The sequence below is a fragment of the Antennarius striatus genome, chromosome 21, assembly GCF_040054535.1.
Source record: "Antennarius striatus isolate MH-2024 chromosome 21, ASM4005453v1, whole genome shotgun sequence".
NCBI classification, from domain to species: domain Eukaryota; kingdom Metazoa; phylum Chordata; class Actinopteri; order Lophiiformes; family Antennariidae; genus Antennarius; species Antennarius striatus.
In genome coordinates, this window is record NC_090796.1 from 4,565,155 (window position 1) to 4,584,747 (window position 19,593).

At 39.6% G+C, this 19,593-nt stretch overlaps 1 protein-coding gene across 1 annotated transcript in view; it reads right to left on the minus strand.

Annotated features, from left to right (window-relative positions):
* Positions 1 to 306: 306 nt before the first annotated feature.
* Positions 307 to 19,593, minus strand: part of antxr1c (ANTXR cell adhesion molecule 1c) — a 44,269-nt gene continuing 24,982 nt past the window's right edge. Inside the window, exons 10-18 of the mRNA XM_068305594.1 lie at positions 18,110 to 18,208; positions 17,904 to 17,973; positions 12,965 to 13,043; positions 11,577 to 11,672; positions 11,367 to 11,405; positions 9,065 to 9,163; positions 8,766 to 8,933; positions 7,507 to 7,587; positions 307 to 2,954 (exon numbers count right to left, since the gene is read on the minus strand). Coding sequence (XP_068161695.1) covers positions 2,691 to 2,954; positions 7,507 to 7,587; positions 8,766 to 8,933; positions 9,065 to 9,163; positions 11,367 to 11,405; positions 11,577 to 11,672; positions 12,965 to 13,043; positions 17,904 to 17,973; positions 18,110 to 18,208 — 995 coding nt within the window. The 3' untranslated portion in view covers positions 307 to 2,690. The remainder of the gene's footprint in view (positions 2,955 to 7,506; positions 7,588 to 8,765; positions 8,934 to 9,064; positions 9,164 to 11,366; positions 11,406 to 11,576; positions 11,673 to 12,964; positions 13,044 to 17,903; positions 17,974 to 18,109; positions 18,209 to 19,593) is intronic.

The following is a 19,593-nucleotide window of genomic DNA, read 5'->3' on the forward strand; positions in this document are numbered from 1 at the left end:
TGTGGGATCAGGAAAGCATTGGTGTAATTACGAAGAAATTATTTTGTTATATTCAATTGTCCCAGTGACTCAATTTGAATCTTGAAACAGAAGCATTTAAATGGACACAGAATCACTTTCATATGGATAAGTTAAAATAAATAGGTTTGTGGCTGACATTGAATGTGTGGGTAGAATCAAGGCCTAACTGTGAATGGGACAATTATCAGTATGAATCTACAAGGGTGGAGCTCAAAAAGTATGACCAGACTGGCAAGACGCTGTATTGCACAAATCCAAGCAGACATCATAGAGAAACTCTTGGTGGAAGCTTGGAAGTCAATCTTTATTGATAACATAAAAAAGTCATGTCATCCAACAAGGGAGAACCATACCTGCATCAGTATTGCTGCATACGTGTACAACAAACAGATAAACAAACCCACTGATTAACATCATGTCTCACCTCAATAAGAATGACTTCCTATCCAGCACTGATCCTGCATTAGTGCTGCTGTCATTCTGATGTTCTTTCATAGGTTTTTATTAACTTAAGAACAGCAAACAGTCAAACCATTGTGCAGTTTGATGGTGCACCAAATTAGAATGTAACATCCTACAATATTATTGTGATGCTGACTTTGAGGATCTGTAACCAGTTGCTTTTTCTAATGGAGTCAAATAATCAATTTTCTAGTAGTCTCACCTTAAAGGTAACACTTTTAATAACCAGGTATGTGTGTGTGTGTGTGTGTGTGTGTGTGTGTGTGTGTGTGTGTGTGTGTGTGTGTGTGTGTGTGTGTGTGTTTTTGAAAGAGTTAAATGTAAGATCTGTCATCCTCCTCTGCTTTATATAGTGCACAATTGCCAGAAAAACAATTTCTTTGTGATAGTTATAATAATGCAACAAAATTAAATTGATTATTTCCTGCATGATTTTTTTTGTTACAAAAATCAGAATAAAAGGTATTTCACTGAAACAAATGTGTTCACCTTCTTTTATCTCAGTCTCTAGTCACAGAGATTATAAATGCACGTAGTACAAAAATAACACAGCATAACTGAATAAGCTACATTAAAATCAACACAGGAAACAGCAAAAAGACATTAAATTCCAGAAGGTACTCAATACAAACACCATAACACTAACATTTTTAAACTCTTTTCTCAAGATTAAATCTTATAGTATTGTTCTTGTTTATGTTAGGAAAATATATATCCCATTTCCCCTCTAATTTAGCATGCAGAAATGTTAATACTGTAACATCTGTTTGTATGCCAACAAGGAGCTAATACTCTAATATTCTGGTAATTCCCATGTTTACTTTTTTTTTTTTAATTGATGTGCTGTTTCACTAATGTTTTTTCTATGCAGCGGAGAAGGTGAGAAATAAAGGTAAAACTCTTAACTGGCTAGCTATTCTGTTTCTAAATTCTGTTCACAGTGTCCATTTTGGCGGTTGGACACCTTGTCGATACTCAAGTACTCTCCTCTATTTCTCTCAGGGAGTAAAATAAATTAGATGCTCTTTGAACTGCCCTGCAGTTGCAACATGACAGGTGATGATAATAACTGAAGACATAAAACACACATTTTTGTATCACAATGCAGTATCAAACTTGTTTATATAAAAGAGGCGGAGAGAGAAGTTTACCTGATTTCTTGAGTTCATCAGTTTCAATATCCAAATAGCAAAAAAAAAAAACGTACTGGAGTCATTTATGTGCGCAGAAAAAAACAGAAAACAACAACAAAAATACATTGTTGTTTTCAATTACCGTACGTGAAAATATGGGAATGGAAGAAATCCATAGCCTCAAATACATCGACCAACATAACATTCAAAAACACACATTGTAACACACCTTCCACAAAACATCTGTACACTTTCTCAGCACGATATGGTACAAGAACTGGACCATCTTAATTAATTGACTATAAATTCTGTAATAAAGGGCTGGGATTTGTTAGCATGTTGTTGGAACATCCTAAAGAGACAAAGAAAAACAATCATTTTGGTATTGAGAATAAGTAAACGTCCAAATGTTAAAAAAAATTGTTTTTCTAAAAAAAACAAAACATGTGTTTTATCGTATTTACTCAATAAAGGAATTCTTTTAAAGTTGAATTTTCATAACCTTTGACTCACTAATCCAATTCAATGTTCTGCTTGCATAAGTTTAATGGGACCATTCAGATTAGCAACTCACTTTTCACATTTTCGACAACAATGGTCTATCTCAGTAGTTGATAAAGACAACGAAAACATTTCATCTTTTGCAAAATTCCTCTATGTATTTTCCATCCCAACATGCTTTGCTGTCCAGCAACAATCCAATCTCACACACTCCAATGCAAATTTTAATATTTACCCGGATTCAACCCATTTGCTTGGTCAGCAGCAAATACTTACATTTTCCAATTATTTTAAGATTCATTCTTCACTTTTCACACTAACAGCCATTAACAAAATGCATCGCACTAGGTGGCGGATTTTTAAAATGATTTCAAGTACCTTGGCAGTCATTCCCGTACTTGAAGAGGAGTATAGAACAACTGGGATAAGAATACTGTTGATATTTGGTTTTAAGCTCGAGTTTCTTTGGCAGGGAAGACCACAAGTTTCAAACGGACGTAAAGGGTCACCAGAGCCTTAAGTCTGTGGTGTCAGAGCAGGCACAATGGAAGAGGAAGGTTTTGTCTGTGAGATTCATGGCCGAAGGGTGGGTGGTGGACGTGATGGTGGTGGACATGGAAGCACCGGTGGTGTACGAGAGGGTGGTGGCCCCATTGCCAGCTGGTTTGTTGGGGGAGATTTTGCAGCTGGGCTGCTGTGGGTTGGTGATGAGGAGGGGGCGCGTGTCACTGGACGGTAATCTGGCGGCGGGGGCGAGGGTATGTGGATCGGGGTGCGAGGGTGGGCTTTGGCTGCAGCTGACTCCTCTTTCACTCTTGTGAAGTTGATACATCGACCCTAAAGGGAAGCAAAGAGCCAATTACAAAGAGTTTTGATTTTCATTAGTATAAAATACTGTAGTTTGCTAGTTGGTTGTAGCAACTATTGTTTGGATTACCAAAAAACATTATGAAGATGCTTCTTTTTCATTCACAGCCACCGTGAGGTTCATATAATCATGAAGAAGTTACAGATAGTCATGGTTCAAAATGCATGAATTTTAATAACCTTGGTAAAGACTTGTCCAAGTGGTTTGGGACCATGACTGATCCTCAAGTGATGTAAGCAAACATTAGCATGCTAATATTGAAACTAACATGGTAACCATAGTTAACATTATGTCCAAGAACCACTCACATGTTGGCATCATGGTAGAGCAAAAGGGCAATGTTTAATATTTCAACCCAAATGATCACAAATATGTGCATGATGAATGGGAGTATACATTATAAATAGTTTTACTACAATGTGTAAACTATTCACTTAGAAGTGAGGTGGGTTCAGAAAAGGGATTAACATCTAAAGCCATAAAATATACACACCCTGACACACGCAGGTGTCTAATCTGGAGCACATCTGGACTAAGAAGGCATTAGCATTATGTGATTTTGTGTTTGTGTGTGTGTGTGTGTGTGTGTGTGTGTGTGTGTGTGTGTGTGTGTGTGTGTGTGTGTGTGTGTGTTTGGTCAACTGGTGTCCCAGATTACATTTAAATCCCTGCTTTAGTGCCCCGACTCTGAAAGATCCAGGTTAGTCCAATTTTCTGTCCCGAAGCTGGGACTCCGTTATTAAGGTTCACTTATTCTAATTAAAAGACCATATGGAGAAAAAGAAGTAGCGAGGGCTTGAGGCTGAGTCTGCGGTTGGTATGTGTGTTGTGTATTAAAAGTAATCATACGTCAAAAGTCATATTTCCTGAGGTATTAGCTGAAGAGGTTCACCTCAGTCCACAGAGGTTGCTGTTGCAATAGTAACACGTCCTTTAACATACAGTACATGAATGTGGTTGGGCGTCTAGAGTAGAGTGAGGTCATGCTAATAACCAGAATCAGTGACTGGACCCACAGGACCATAGTTTAAGAGTGGAAAACTGATATTGTCACAAAGCTGTATGGAACGAGAGCAGCTCATTTCATCTTATTGAAAACCGAGCGCAAAAAGTTTTTGTAGGCAGTGTTTGGTAAAAAAAAAAATTGAGTAACTCCTAGTCACATGTCCTCTCCTCCTTCCGCTCTTCTGGAAGTCAAAATCAACCAAATGAAGCAAAGTTACACATTTCTATTACTCTGTTTGTCTGTATCTGTAAAATAGCTGAAAACATGCACAAGAAATGTAGGCAGAGTAGCTGTTTCCAGTCTTCCACTTTTTACATTACTGTTTTAGGACCTTCCCAGCATTGATGTTGGCTTATTGATATTTATTAGCGTGCAGCTAAAACCAACTTTATACTGATGTGAAGAGGTTCCTGTAGCAGACTTCTGGATTAAAGAAAGACACTCTTTCTTTCGTGGTTACCTCTAGCGCAACAGTCATCCCAGGGTCATAAGTTTTTCTAAGTCTAGTAATATGGGGTGGCATTGGCTCAGTTTAGGGGCGGCAGTGGCTCAGTAGGGTCGGCAGTGGGTCAGTGGTAGAGCGGTTCACCCGATGTTCCTAAGATCGGCGTTTTGATTCCCCAAAAAAATCCCCCACAAAAAGCACCCAGATTGTGAGCTGACAGTGGGAGGTATTAGCTCACCTCTGGAGCACTGCCGAGGCATCCTTGAGCAAGGCTCCGTCCCCCTTTACTAGTTGCTCATTTGGGGCTCTCCACAAATGAGCTGCCCGCCACTCTACCTCCCCCTGCATGCCTACAGGCCCCTTTGTGTGTGTGTGTGTGTGTGTGTGTGTGTGTGTGTGTGTGTGTGTGTGTGTGTGTGTGTGTGTGTGTGTGTGTGTGTGTGTGTGTGTGTGTGAGTTTGCTACAGGGGTGTACAGGCTTGTACAAACTAACATGTATGCATGCGTTGAAGTATTCACCAACCAGAGTGTGCTCTTAATTTCCCTTCTGGGATCAGATTAGTGTATAAATGCATGAATGTGTGTGTGTGCGCGAGAGAGAGTCAGTTAGTTGAAAAAGACAGCTATGTCCTTAATGTAGGCATTAACTCATGCCCTTTAGCTGGCTCAATGCTACCTTGGGAAGGCTCGTGTTTAGTCAATGAGAGAGAGACATGGGTGGGGGGTGGGGGCTCATACTTTAAACTCTGGCGTCAACATAATGATGTGGTTTGGTGACATAGTCTTATAATGACTAAAATCTGTCTCAGATGCAGAACTCTACATCCTTTTGATTTTAACTGTGGTCTTTCACAAGTAAATTAGAGGGATACGTTAGACATAATGTATGCATACACACATAAGCATAGTAAACAAACAAACACACATACACACAAACACACACACTCACAGCCACTCTTCGTCATGGGCTACAGTGTAGGTCTATGCTGAGCAGACACAGAGGTTAGTTAGTCAGTTCATTGAAAGGAAAGAGGAACAATGAGTACAGTGTCCACTGTGGGGCAGGAGAGCAAGAGAATCCGCTTAGAATCTGGTAAGCGATTTATTCTCACAAAATATCTAAAAGTAGTTGAAGCATATAGATGTCATTAAAACTCTTTCTTCACTTCATGGACACAGCGGTAATAGCTTGACTGATGAAGGGGACATACTCGGCCAACTTGGCTACAAATATTTAGCAAGTTTTAATAGTAAGTTTTAGCTAGTTTAAGTTTTAATGTCTGCCAGTTTTTGATGGGGGACTTATTGCTGAGACCATGGCAATAAATAGCATAGGTACGTAAAGTTAGAAAAGAGATGCACCATCCGTATTGAAACAATTTTCTTCACTGAAATAAAACTTCATATCACCTGAAAATGAGCTAGTGATTGACCCGGTAAAGGGTTCTACTGCTTTGCTACAAACTGCTAACAACTTGGGGAGACAACGTCATTTTACTTGAAAGAGAGATATGCATCCCTCCAGAAAGTAAACTCTGCATCACACAGCCATTGCTCATTGATGCCAATGGTAATTAGAATGTCTGTATGATTCAAAAACATTTGCCTATTATCAATTTACTAATAACTTGGTGAAAATCAAGAACTAAGCATTTGCTTTATTTTAATAACTAACGACTCTTGAGGCTGCTCAAGTTCTTAGACTCACTGGATCACAAATAGTCATTAAAACTGACTTCGCTGAATGTGTCAGAAGAATTTAAATCCTCCCTCTCACACACTTGGTGAACTCTCAACTACTCTACACATTCAAATCAAACCCTGATTTGTGGCCTTTGATGAAAAGGCGTCAAGCATTAAAACCAAACAATGTGACTGATATTTGACGAAAAGAGAACTTTTTACCAGCTTACACACTCCAACACATCAGGAAATAGGAACCACTGAGCTACGAGGATGTGTACGACCGTGAGCTGAGGTTCTGCTTTCTATCCATTGAATGAAGTCTATAATGGGAAGCAGGTGTGAGAACAGGGTTGGCCCAAGAGGATGGAGATGGGCCAGTGGAGGTGTTTAGCCAACACAGGAACATGAGGAGTGAATGAGGCAGATGGAGGAAGGGAGGACAGGATGAGTAATGAGTACAGATGACTGAAGCATTTTCGAGCTGTAGATACACTTTTAACCAGAGCCAGTTTGGAACATGATGTTGGCTTTTCAGGTTTTTTATTTGCACAAAAAGTAGTTTATGACACATCCGAATATAAATTAGAAACTGGACGAACACTGAGTGAAGCCTGTAAAGCTCTGCCACGGCCAGTCCAAGTCTGTGTAGCTGAAGCATCAGCATCACCTCTATATCAGAAATTATGACAAAGTGTAAGCATGAGGTGGTGCCATTGTGTGCCTGCATTTTCTCAGTCTTTATTCTCCTGTTTTTCCTTTTACTTCAGATTTCCCCTCTTCTTCTTCTTATTTCTAGTCTTCTATCTCCAAGGTAATAATAAATGTGCATGTTGTAAGGTTGGATTGTAGGCTAAAAACATGCTCTGCTCTGTCTGGATGGTGGATAAAGAACAATTGTGTGTGTGTGTGTGTGTGTGTGTGTGTGTGTGTGTGTGTGTGCGTGCGTGCGTGCGTGTGTGTGTGTGCGTGTGTGCTTGATGTGAATTTGGTCTAAATGCAGCAATATGGAATCTTCCTGCAGGGCTGTGTAGTTTAGGATGTGGTTTAGAAGCCAGCACATCACTAGTAAGTGCCCTGAAACTAACAAGAAATAGAATTTTCTCTGATTTGTACAGCACTCTCCCTTCATTCACAGGCTTGCTCGCTCTACAACTTTTCCCCCTGGAGCTGCAGAAGAGGGTCAAAACTGCAATAGCTCAGCAAGTGTAAAAAAATGTTTGTGTATCCACAATGTGATTTGCTACACTCTTATTTTACTACATTTGGTGACAGTGAGGTCAGTAGTTTTTGTAATATAATCTGTAATACTGCTGACAAACAACCAGAAAACATCATGCCCTTCTTGATAGATGTAAATATTCTTGTCATTTTATGGTGTACTCACATGATCCCCAGGCTGGGGTCTCATCAAGGAGACTTGGTCATATCCACGGCGAAGCAGAGCCCAGATGGCGTCAAGTTTGCCCTAAACGGGACAGAGAGGGATAGTGTCAACAGCTGGCTGCATCTAGAAATCCAACTTTTCCTCACTGATTCCGCTGTGTTAGCAAATATTTGATCAAACAGGAGTCTTCAGGTTTGAATCTCAAACAATCACAGCATCTACTTTACCACATCATCCTTCATTTCTTTGTCATATTTTGGTTCAACTGTAACTTTGTTTCCCTAAAAATCTCTTCCTGTGATGCTAAAAATAAATAAGTGTGCAGGATGCTTCATGACAACAACAATCAAAGTGAGGCGGCACTTCAGCTTCAAATTTATTGATTCTGATAACAAAAGAAAGCAATGATGATTCCATTATGAAAATATGTAGTAAATTCACTCAAATAATGCAACAACAAGTCTTAACTTTTGAAACTACATGTAAGATCCAAGTGCTCAGAATAAATGTGATCTTTAATGTACAGAGGGGAATTCTCATGTGATGATTGTACCAAAAGCAGTCAAACGTTTGAGATTTAATACTTGAGAGGAAGGAACTCAAATCTTTAACTAAACCAAACTAATTAAGCGTCATCATTTGAAAAAATACAGACCGGCATAGTGATTGGACACACAGTGACTGGTTGTGTAAAATGTGAGCCCTGTATGAATGCAGTAGTTTCATTGCGTGAGCATGAGTCGAATGGAAAATACAGCATTTAAAGCTGTGAGATATGAGCGTTTACAGATAACAGTACTGCTACTGTATGTAAGCTGGCCTGGCCACACAGAGGTGTATTGTGATGCACGATTAAACCATTTTTCTTTGACTGTGTGCATTGATAGTTTGTGCTTATACAACTAATCACAGCTATACACTGCCAGAAGGGGCTTCATTCGTCTTTGCTGCTTTGTGAAATCTGTCACTCCTCTCATGGTGGTTTTAATGTTTTAACTACAGCTCAGGTTTGGGAAACTTTTGCCATCCGCTGTTACTTGATATTCGCTGGCAGGAACTCAAAAATGCACAGCGACCAATCTGTAAACAAGGCAGTTTTTTGACTTCCTGAAAAGCAGACATTTTCCCTCAGGATGGCAAATATGTAGTCATGCTCCAAAAGTCTCACACTGAGACACAAACCTTTGTGCTGTCCAACAGTTTCAGTGCATAAATAAGTCAGGTAAATGACATTTTAGTGTAACTGACGGTGTGTTTACCCTGATGGGTGTGTACCACTTCCGGTTCTGAGGCGCTCTCCTGTTGTGTGCTTTCTTAGGCTTGGGCTCAAAGGGCTCGTACTCCTGCTCTGGCATCTTCACCACAGCGTTCTTGGGCTTCTCCAGCTTTGCCCCCTCTTCAGTGGAGCCTTTGCCTCCCCAACGCACCTATCAAGAGCAATTCAGGAATAGATCCCAAAGAGAAAGAAGGTGTGACTGTAACGTAAGGTGTCCAAAGCCGGTTACATTTGATGGGATGTAGCATTAGCATTATAGTCTTGTTCATGTCATCTCTTTACCTCCATCCTCTTGATCCCTCCGATTCCTCTGCCTCCATAATAGGAAGCATCAACAGTGGGCCACTTCTTTTTGGGCAGGCCATCTTCATCATCTGATTCCTGAAACACAATTACTTTATTCCGTGTATCAATAGAAAAATTTATTTTTCACATGCTTTGCAAGTTGAAAAATTGTTTTCACATTAATTCTTTTGCAATCTGTTTCTTATTCTTATAATACTTTGGTATTTTGGATTTTATTACTTAAACACTTCCAGTCAATATCTGTAGAAATATTCAGACCTAGCAAGATATTTGTAGTTTCCACTACAGTATTTTCTGCACTATTAAGGAGCACTGGATTATAAGGCGCACCTTTAATGAATTGTAATTTTATAATTTCATATATACGGCGCACCGGATTATAAGGCGCATATAATAGCTGTAGTTGCGATATCCATCCACTAGCTAGAGCATTTATGAATGTGACTACCTTTAGTAGTCAGCTGTGAATGGCCCTATTGTTATTTCAATGAAGCCATTCTGAGCCTCATCAAGGAAATCTGATCACTTGATCACTTTGCTGTCTTGGCCCTGTCCACACGATGCCAGAACTTTTTGAAAACACAATTTTCTTTACCCGGCATTGAAAACGATTCGCGTCCACACAACAGCGTTTTCAAAAAAATCTCCGTCCACACGTAAACGCACCAGTGTGTTTTCGAGGATGGCTATAAGCATGCCAAACCATGTGGTGGTAGTATTGACTGCAATTTTATCCAATAGGAATCCTCCGTGTTTTGTTGTCACAACACACGGGCCCATAAAAATGACGTCACAGAGGTTTTCGTCGCAGGCAAGACGTCAGCCTTTTTTGAAAAGTTGCGGTCCACCTCGGCCAGCATTTTCAAAAAGTTGCGTTTTCGTTCCGGATATCTACGTTGTCGTTTGGACGGAAGGCGTAAACACAACAAAAACGTTGCGTTTTCAAAACGTTCCGGCATCGTGTGGACAGGGCCCAAGGCCCCGTCCAGACAATACACAAGCCTAAATGCGCCCCCCTGCCCCCTCCCCGTAACGTGTTGTTTCAGGTATCAACTACATTTGCAAATCAATGCAGCACACCACACCTTTGTCTAGCAGTGACTCTGCTCTTGAAATTTCAGAAAAGGCTGGAAGTTCAGCTTTGAGGGTCTTTCATTTACCTTTAAGCCAGTTTCTCCGTGTGTTTCCGCAGACTAATGGAATGGACCGTCACTAGATTCCAGCACAATGGCATTTTTTAAGACCAATTAACTTTGAAGTGGGTTATTTCCCACACCAAAGTAGTTGGTAAATACTGAGATCAGTCAGTGAAACTTTATTAATAGAATTGTTAAAAATTTTGCTACGGAATTGCAGCCAGGTACAGCTGCTCTCCCCAGGCTCAGGCTGCTCTGCCGTCAGGAAGCAGGTCAGTGAGAGTCGGCACTTCGGCGACGCCCCTTGACTACCGTTGTTAGGGGGCGTAGTGCCTTCTGAGGGTGCCTCCTGCACGGCATGGCGGCGTAGTGCAGCATGACTGCCGGCCAGACTGCCTGCTTTTTTTCAGCTATCTTGTTTTTAACCAATAGTTATATTAATCCATATACAAGGTGCATCGAATTACAAGGCATACTACGGGATTATGAGAAAATTATAGGCCTTTAGGTGCGCCTTATAGATAGATAGATAGATAGATAGATAGATAGATAGATAGATAGATAGATAGATAGATAGATAGATAGATAGATAGATAGATAGATAGATAGATACTTTAATGATCCCAAGGGAAATTCAGGAAAATACTGCGGAAAATAGTGCGGAAAATACTGTACTTATAAAATTACATTTTTGCTTAGCATTCTCTACTTTTGTGCTACATAAAGTTTCTTCTTGCTAATAATGTTTCCCTCAGAATAACAGTAATAGAACATGAGGGTCGGTTAGGTTTGAAAAACATGGAGCCATTATGTCTATTTTAATTGTATTCATTAGTATATTTCAGAACCAATAGAAGATGCAGAAGACAGGGTTAGATGGAGGCAACTGATTTGCTGAAAGGAAAAGAAGAAGACCGCTTCGCGGGATGTAACAAGACCACAACACAAGAAAAAGACAAAACATACTTTATTTATCCACCAGCTGGAGTCACAAATGTGTTTTTATTCATTCATTTCTTGTAATTTGTTTTTATATGTTAGTTTAAAAGCCTTTCACCAGACAGTGAGAGTGTGTTGCTGAGGCAGATTTTAGACTTGGTGAGTAAATGCGTACGCAGTCAGTTGTGTGTTTTTTAACTCACAGGCTCAGGAGGTGGTGGAGGCGGCGGCTCTTTGATCACCTTTTAGGAACAAGAGAAATGACAGAAATGCATCACACCAGTACTCCATGTTAGCTTTGTACAGACATTTTTCCTATGGTACTTATTGAACCTTTGAATTGAGACAAATTCTTCTGAAGACGAATTGAAATGAAACTCTTCTATTTTCTATTTATTGAGTGAGTTTCTTACCACGGTGCAGCAGAGAGGCCAGAACCACCACATGAAGACCAGGACCAGCAGGAGGAACAGCACCAGCAGAGTGATCAGGAGGACGGTGCCATCAAACTGGTGAGTATGCCCACATCACACTGTTTATACATCACTAGTTCACTACAGCCATGTACACCATACTACTACACCAGATGACAGGTGTGAGCAATAAAGACTGACGAAAGAGAAGCAATGGTGATGACACGCAGAAGATATCCACCCAGTAATAATATTATTACATCCCGTGAAGGGGATGTATTGTAAATGTCAGTGTTAGTGAAAATGAGATGATGATCAAATTTAAACTTTTTACACTCAGGAACCGGATAAGATAGAAAGATGAGGGAGAAGGCCAGTGTGAGTAAAACCATAGCTCAAAGTTAATTCTTTAATCTACCTATCCTTTGATTTACCCTGACCTATGAAAGTAGGTCAGGGTATTTTCATAGTGTAATAGTGTAAAGGTAATAGTACCTGTGTGCTTCCTGGTTCACTCTGTCATTGTAAGCCGTCATGTCTTTATGGACGACACATCACTGGCTTTCTCAGCAGTTTTATATAATGATCCACAGCTGACAAGCAGAATCTGGATATAGCCAACAAACACTATAACAGTGCCCACAGATTATATCGATTAAGTAAAAAGACTAGAATCTGGGGTAATTTAGATCTCTATATTATCTATAGTATCCCCTAAATCGCATTGACAAGTAAGAAAAGACCAAACTGTCTTTAACCTATATGGTTTTGTTTAGCAGCAAGCTAATAATAAAGGCATGTTGAGCTCTGTAAGTCATGAACCACAACAGAGCCTTTTGGACTCAAAGCGTTGTCATGGATATGACACATATGGACCAAGTACAAATAGCTTCAGAAAACATGTTCCATGTGTTCCAACATACATTTTCAACTTGTATTCACCAAAGTTTTTAAAGGACAGTTTTCTCCCACGTTCTCGACTGAAATGTTGAGATGGAACAGTGGTGAACCCGATTCTCCTTCTTTCTTTCCTGTTACCCCAGAGGATTATAGAGGGCCTTCATTAAGGTGGAGCCTTACTACAAACCACTGTTGTTTGACCTCCCCCCTGCCCAAAAAAAGTAGAAAATAATAAAATTGGAAAAGGGAAGATGAAAGGAACAAAGGAGAAAAAGCAAACTCACTGCAGAGAACAAAACAGCAGATTTTTAGGAAGATTATGTGAGATTGGGTTGGAGAGGACTGAAGAAGCAGAGTTCGAACCAAATATATGTACAGTAAAAACATACTTTATATTACAAATTAATAAAAAGTTAATTGCAAACAAATAATTCTGTATTTGAGGTGGAAAACTGGAAATCTGGAGTTTAGAGAAATGGAGCACTCACACACTCGGTGGTGGTGATGTGGACGTTGCTGCTGATGAAAGACAGACCGTCGTTCATGCTCACTTGGAGGTAAATCACCCTGAAACGAAACACACTTCTTTATCTCCGTATGTTTCATCTACAACATGCATGCTTGAAGAAGTTGTTTTTGTACACATTTTCTTTGGGTAGAATTAAATTTATTTATTTATTTATTTATTTATTCAGTTCATTTTTCTTCTTTCCAGACATGTTTATACAACATATTTCACTTTCATCAGTGTTGAAACATCATCAGCAACATCCGAAAATAAAAATAAAAAGGTTAATGGGTAGAAGCCATTGGCTTGTAAGATTCCCGTCCCCTAAATTATCAACAAAACATCTCTCTCATTAGAATATGTAATCAACAAACTCAGACATTAAAAGTCTTCAACCAGCTCATACATTGAATTTTGACAGACGTCATACCCTTATCCACTTCCACATATTAGCCTTTTAGCCTAGAGTATAACCATGTTTACATTCTTCCTAGGAACACAAGGTTTGTTAACATCATGGATAGTCAAAACTAGACGTTGACCTTGCCAGTTTTCTCCACAAGAATATAATGATCATATTAACCTCTTTCAGCAGACAGTGTTTCTACAAGAATTAACCAGTTTGCTGCAGTCACTTTAACAGTTTCTCATGGTATTATATTGTCAAAAGATATCAACATTCTCTTTAAAGTCTCAAGTTAATGTTATCCCATGTTATCACAAATACATGTTGTTGTTTTTTGTTTGTTTTTGTTTGTTTTTTTGTTCATTAGCCCATGTTTCTGACATCAATGGTGTTGATTTTTTTGACTGTTCCATGAAAGACTTGACAAATCGTTTGACCCCGACATTCACACAGACATAATGTGACAGAACCTCCTGCAATCCGGGAGGCGTTAAGAGCTCCAATAAATGAGCTAAATTAAGCTGACGATGACTCTTACACTTGTAATTGGATAATTGTGCTGAATTAAACCAGAGTAAAACATTTTCCACCGTTGGTGAAAATCAGAAAGTAAGTGAAGGTGAGAATATGTGACTCGCTGAGCCACACTGCTCAGAGAAGAAGAGATTCAGATTGTGATCAACAGCATATGTAGGCAAAGGAGTTAAAACCAAACATGTTTCAGGCCAATGGCAATGAAGCATCCTTAGTGTTTGTGTTGATGTAGGAGAATGAAAAACATCCATCATATTTGAACTCTAATTTAAATTTTTTCTAAGATTACATGACTTCGAAACAGGTCTGGTATGAAGAGAACAAATAGATTGAAAAAAAAAACAGCATGGGGAAGCGCTTGGATGATTAAGTGCCCTTTTCTTCTTTCTGAGTGTGAGTGTGAACAACATTTTTTTAATTTTCTTTTTCATGTCTTTTGATATGTTGTTAATTGTCATGGTTGTGTTTTTGTTCTGATCATGTTTCTCTGCCCTGCTCTCCCTCTCCCTCTCTGCAGTGCTGGAGCGTGGCAGGAGGTCTGGGCTCGTAGGCAGAGTCTGGTCTCCACACCTGAGTTTCATCAGGCTGATAATCTGGGACCTATTTAGCCACCTTTCTACTTTTGTTCAGCACTGGAAGATTTTCCATGTCATGCACTCTGTGTCTCGCCACATTGCTGACCTCATCTCCTGCCCCATGGGGCTTCAAACCGTTTGCGTCAATTGTGCCGCAAACTGTTTCATTACTCTGCGCCCGATTCATTGAGAATGTGGATGCCCTCTTTGGCGGGGTGTCTGTACTGCAACCACACAACAGTCGACCAGCCCAGAAAACAGCACTTTGACGTTTCCTGCATTGCATATCTTTTCTGAATGAAACCTAATATAATCTAATTCAATGTGTTAATCCTAGCTTGTTATATTGTAGCCATATATTATAGGAAATCATTTTATGATCATTGGTCCTTGCGGGCTTCGATAAAGCAATAAGAGATATATATTACATGTTCATGCATGTATATTTAATATAAAATACATATGTGTTCAAGTGCGTGAGTTAAATAGAATGCTTTGTGTCATTGGTAAAAAACAAGGTCCATGTTGTGAGATAAAAGTCATAATTCCGAGACGTCATCACAGCAGCACCACCGGCTTCATTCTCACGTCTGTATCGGTAACATCTCATAATTGATGATGTGTTGTTACTGTACGTCAGGTGGAGGGAACAAAGGAAAAACTTCGCCTGTAAATTAAAGATGACATGCGTGTGGTTTATTATTTTCTACTGTGTGAGCAACAGAGCCTGAAAATAAGTTTATTAGAAATTAAAATCTACTTTATTCGGCGGCACCAGTTCTAAATGTTCCCAGACTTGGAATCTCTTTCTGGTTGGATCCATTGTAAAGTAATTGTGACGCAAACTGTCAGCAATCGGAACGCTAATGTGATCAATCCAAGGGATATTGACACGATAGGCAGCGCACCATGCTGTTTTATTCAGTCTAACATGTCTGGGATTTGTCGATGTTTCAGATCACCCATTGACCAATAAACTGTTTCACCTAGTGAATGGAGCGCTCAGTGTTTCGGCGCACTTGGTGTGCCACACGTCATCAGTCATGTGGTTTTTCCATGTTTGAAGCAGGCTCTGGAGCAGTGCTTCACATGGGAACTCCCACAGAGTCCGTGGCATGTATCGGAGTGCCGGAACAAAGTGGACATCACTAGTTCCCACTGCAAATTTTGTTTCCAGCGATTCTTTTGTTTTAGGTCTTCTTCCTAAGTAAGGGTATTTTCTGTTGATACTTTCTTAGGTTAGCCTTTCTCTAGAAAGTGATTTTCCGTTGCTACTTCGTTAGTCAAGCATCTCTCTCAAAAGGAGATTTTCTGTTGTTGATAAACTGTTTGCTTGTGTACTCTGGATCTGGGGTCCTGGCCTTGCGTTTGCCTCGCGGAACCTAACAGTTAATTTTGTACTGAGTGTTTAGTGTTGTTTCCTGTTAGTTTAGTTTGTTTTTTTTGTATGTTTTTTTTTCCAGCCAAGCTTTGGCTGGTTGGCTGGCTGCTCAGACACCATCATGGCTTCTGATGGCCTCACTTTACTGTTGAGAAGACATGGCATCAAGGTGGGTACTGGCTTTACTTGTAGTGTGGAGGTGTCAGAACAATATCCTTTATATTTTAGATTATATATATATATATATATATATATATATATATATATATATATATATATATATATATATATACATATATATATATATATATATATATATATATATATATGAAACTCTATCTTCATTAATGTGATTAAAATGTTACAATTAACTACCATATACAGTATAAGTACATGTGGGGCCTTTGGAGTTTTTATGTTCTCCCCATGTCTGCGTGGGTTCTGTACAGGTTCTCCAGCTTTCTCCCACCTCCAAAAACATGCATGTTCGGTGAATTATTAATTGTCCTTAGAGTGTGAGAGTGAGTGGGTGTTTGTCTTTCTGTGTTAAATGTGATAAACTGGTAACTTGTTCAGGGTTGTGCAGTCAAATTTGTTACCAAAGGTGAATCAGTTTCAAGACGCATGAAGCTGCTGAGCAGACATAAAGAGACCAGTTCAGCATAGGTGTAGATGGAACAGTTCAAACACGGAGGGATTTTCCATCCTGTTGAGGATCAAGCTGCAAAACAAGCCGATGACCACACCTGAAAAGACAAGCTAGCTGCTGCATGGCTTCAATCAGTTGAAAACTAGACAAGGTGACTCCTGGAAGAGAGAGGAGGTCTGACAAGGGTTGAAAGAGTCCCTGCTTGAAGGGAACAAATGAAAAGCAGAGAGAGGAAACATGTGCATACAGACAGAGGGGGGAAGTGGAAGGGCAGGAAAACAACCAGCAAAGCTGAAAGATGAAGACAGCCACCGTGGCACCAAGAGTGAAGGTAGGGGGGGGGGTAGATAAGCATTTGATTGGAAAGGAGGGGGGGGTGTAAGTGCCACAAGGATGGGATGGAAAGTTAAAGTGCAGACAAAATACTCACAGAAAGCAAAGACTGAAAATGAAGCTTACAGGAACACATTGTACTCTGACTTTTACAACCCTTCTGTCAGAACGTCATTTTAAGCTGCAGAGCTGATTTAGCTAAAATCAAATCACCATCCCATCTTTTACCACACTTCTGATAGTGAAAATATTGACTGAGTTGAATTTATATTTTCCATGGTAGAATTATATTGTTTTTCATGAATTTGTCTTTTGACGCTAGATGACAATAAATGGCTGAGAATGAAAGGTGCATGATTCTGGAATTTACTGACAGAGTCATTGCTTTCTCTCTCTGAATTTTAGTTTTAACCACTGCCGAGTGAACCTGTGGAGTGTGACGGATGGATGGTATCAAAATGACAGTGATCAGCTGATGCAGAATGAATCTGGCTGTGGTTGGAGTTGTTTACACCAGAACATTGTCTGTCATATAGTGAATGTTTTAGCAAAATAGTCCCAGAAGTCAGTTTTCCTGTCATACTGCTTCCCTTATTTCTGTCATGAATTACCCGACTCAAGAGTTTAAAATAATCCACTATAATTATATTTTCTCCTCCATTGTTGATTTGTTGTCACAAATCAATAATACACCAAAACCTGTCTTTTCATAGCAGAAAGGTTATCAATTATTCCCAGTTTGAATTTCAGGCTGTTAAATACAATTACACATTTTATTATTCAGGTACCAAGATGGCACAAAATCACAGGGACTGTTTATTACTGATTTGTGGACATTTAACTGTATTTACATCGGTACATTTTAAATAAAGAATAAGCTTTATACACTAACATTACATTTTCATTTTTTCCCCATCTTGATACAGAATGTCATGGTGAACAGGTTAGAAAATAGGCACTGAGTTACACATTTGGGGTTGATTTTCTGACCACCTGAAATGACAAATACTTAACGTTTATGTTTAAAAAAATACCACTTACTTCCCAACGTCATCGATGATGGGGGCCGGACACAGTAAGAATGTGTCTTCTACACCAGCTGGCTTTTCATCTACAAAGGATAAAAACACAGTCCTCCAAAATAAAGTTAAAGTCTTCAAAGGTGGAATACAGACATTTAGACACTGACAAAATGGCCAAAAACCAGCAGTGAAATAAAGTTCAAGATAAAGTCTAGGTGTACTCACTGATTGTAACGGTATCATTGATTTTGAAGCTGCAGAGGACCTGGTCAATGTTTCTGGCGTGAAGGAAACCATTTCCTCTCACCACCACTTGGAAAGACTCTGGTTACATGATACACACATTTACTTTGTACACTCTCTGTGCCAAGAATAATACATTATTTAATTCTTTAAGTTTTGTTTAAGGCTGAACATCTGCATATTGCAACAGAGTGTTGGCCATTTGAATGCGTAGAAGACTGCTATTAGAACTCTGAATGGCTTCTTTCATTAATTCAGTGTGTGTGTGTGTGTGTGTGTGTGTGTGTGTGTGTGTGTGTGTGTGTGTGTCAGAACAATAACAATTCAACAGTATTGTCAAATTGCACTTGCCAAAAATAGTTATAGTACACAGTATACATGGTACACATTGTCTTACTTCAAATATGTGTAAAAGTGTACTTTATGTGCTTAAGTTGCATGTTTCCATAGTTTCCCATTTGTGTTTTTTGGTTTTAGTTTCGCTTATTGTCATTGTCATTAAATATACTCAACAAAAATATAAGCGCAACACTTTTGTTTTTGCTCCCATTTTTCATGAGATGGACTTAAAAATCGATAATTCATTCAAGATAAACAATATTTCCATTTCTCTCAAACATTGTTTACATATATGTCTAAATGTGTGATTGTGAGCACTTCTGCTTTGCTGAGACAATCCATCCCACCTCACAGATGTGCCACATCAAGATGCTAATCTGACATCATGGTTAGTGCACATGTGTACCTTATACTGCCCACAATAAAAGGCCACCCTGAAATGTGCAGTTTTTTTTATTTTGCTTTATTGGGGGTCTGTGGACTCAGAACCAGTCAGTATCTGGTGTGATCACCATTTGCCTCATGCAGTGCAACACATCTTCGCATAGAGTTTATCAGATTGTCAATTGTAGCCTGTGGAATGTTGGTCCACTCCTCTTTAATGGCTGTGCGAAGTTGATGGATATTAGTGGGAACTGGTACACGCTGTCGTATACGCCGGTCAAGCACATCCCAAACGTGCTCAATGGGTGACATGTCCGGTGAGTATGCTGGCCATGCAGGAACTGGGACATTTTCAGCTTCCAAGAATTGTGTACAGATCCTTGCAACATGGGGCCGTGCATTATCTTGCTGAAGCATGAGGTGATGTTCATGGATGTATGGCACAACAATGGGCCTCAGGATCTCATCACAGTATCTCTGTGCATTCAAAATGCCATCAATAAAATGCACCTGTGTTCTTCGTCCATAACAGATGCCTGACCATACCATAACCCCACCACCATGGGCCACTCGATCCACAACATTGACATCAGCAAAGCGCTCACTCACACTACGCCACACAGGCTGTCTGCCATCTGCCCTGAACAATGTAAACCGAGATTTATCCGTGAAAAGAACACATCACCAACGTGCCAGATGCCATCAAATATGAGGATTTGCCTACTCAAGTCTGTTACGGCGAC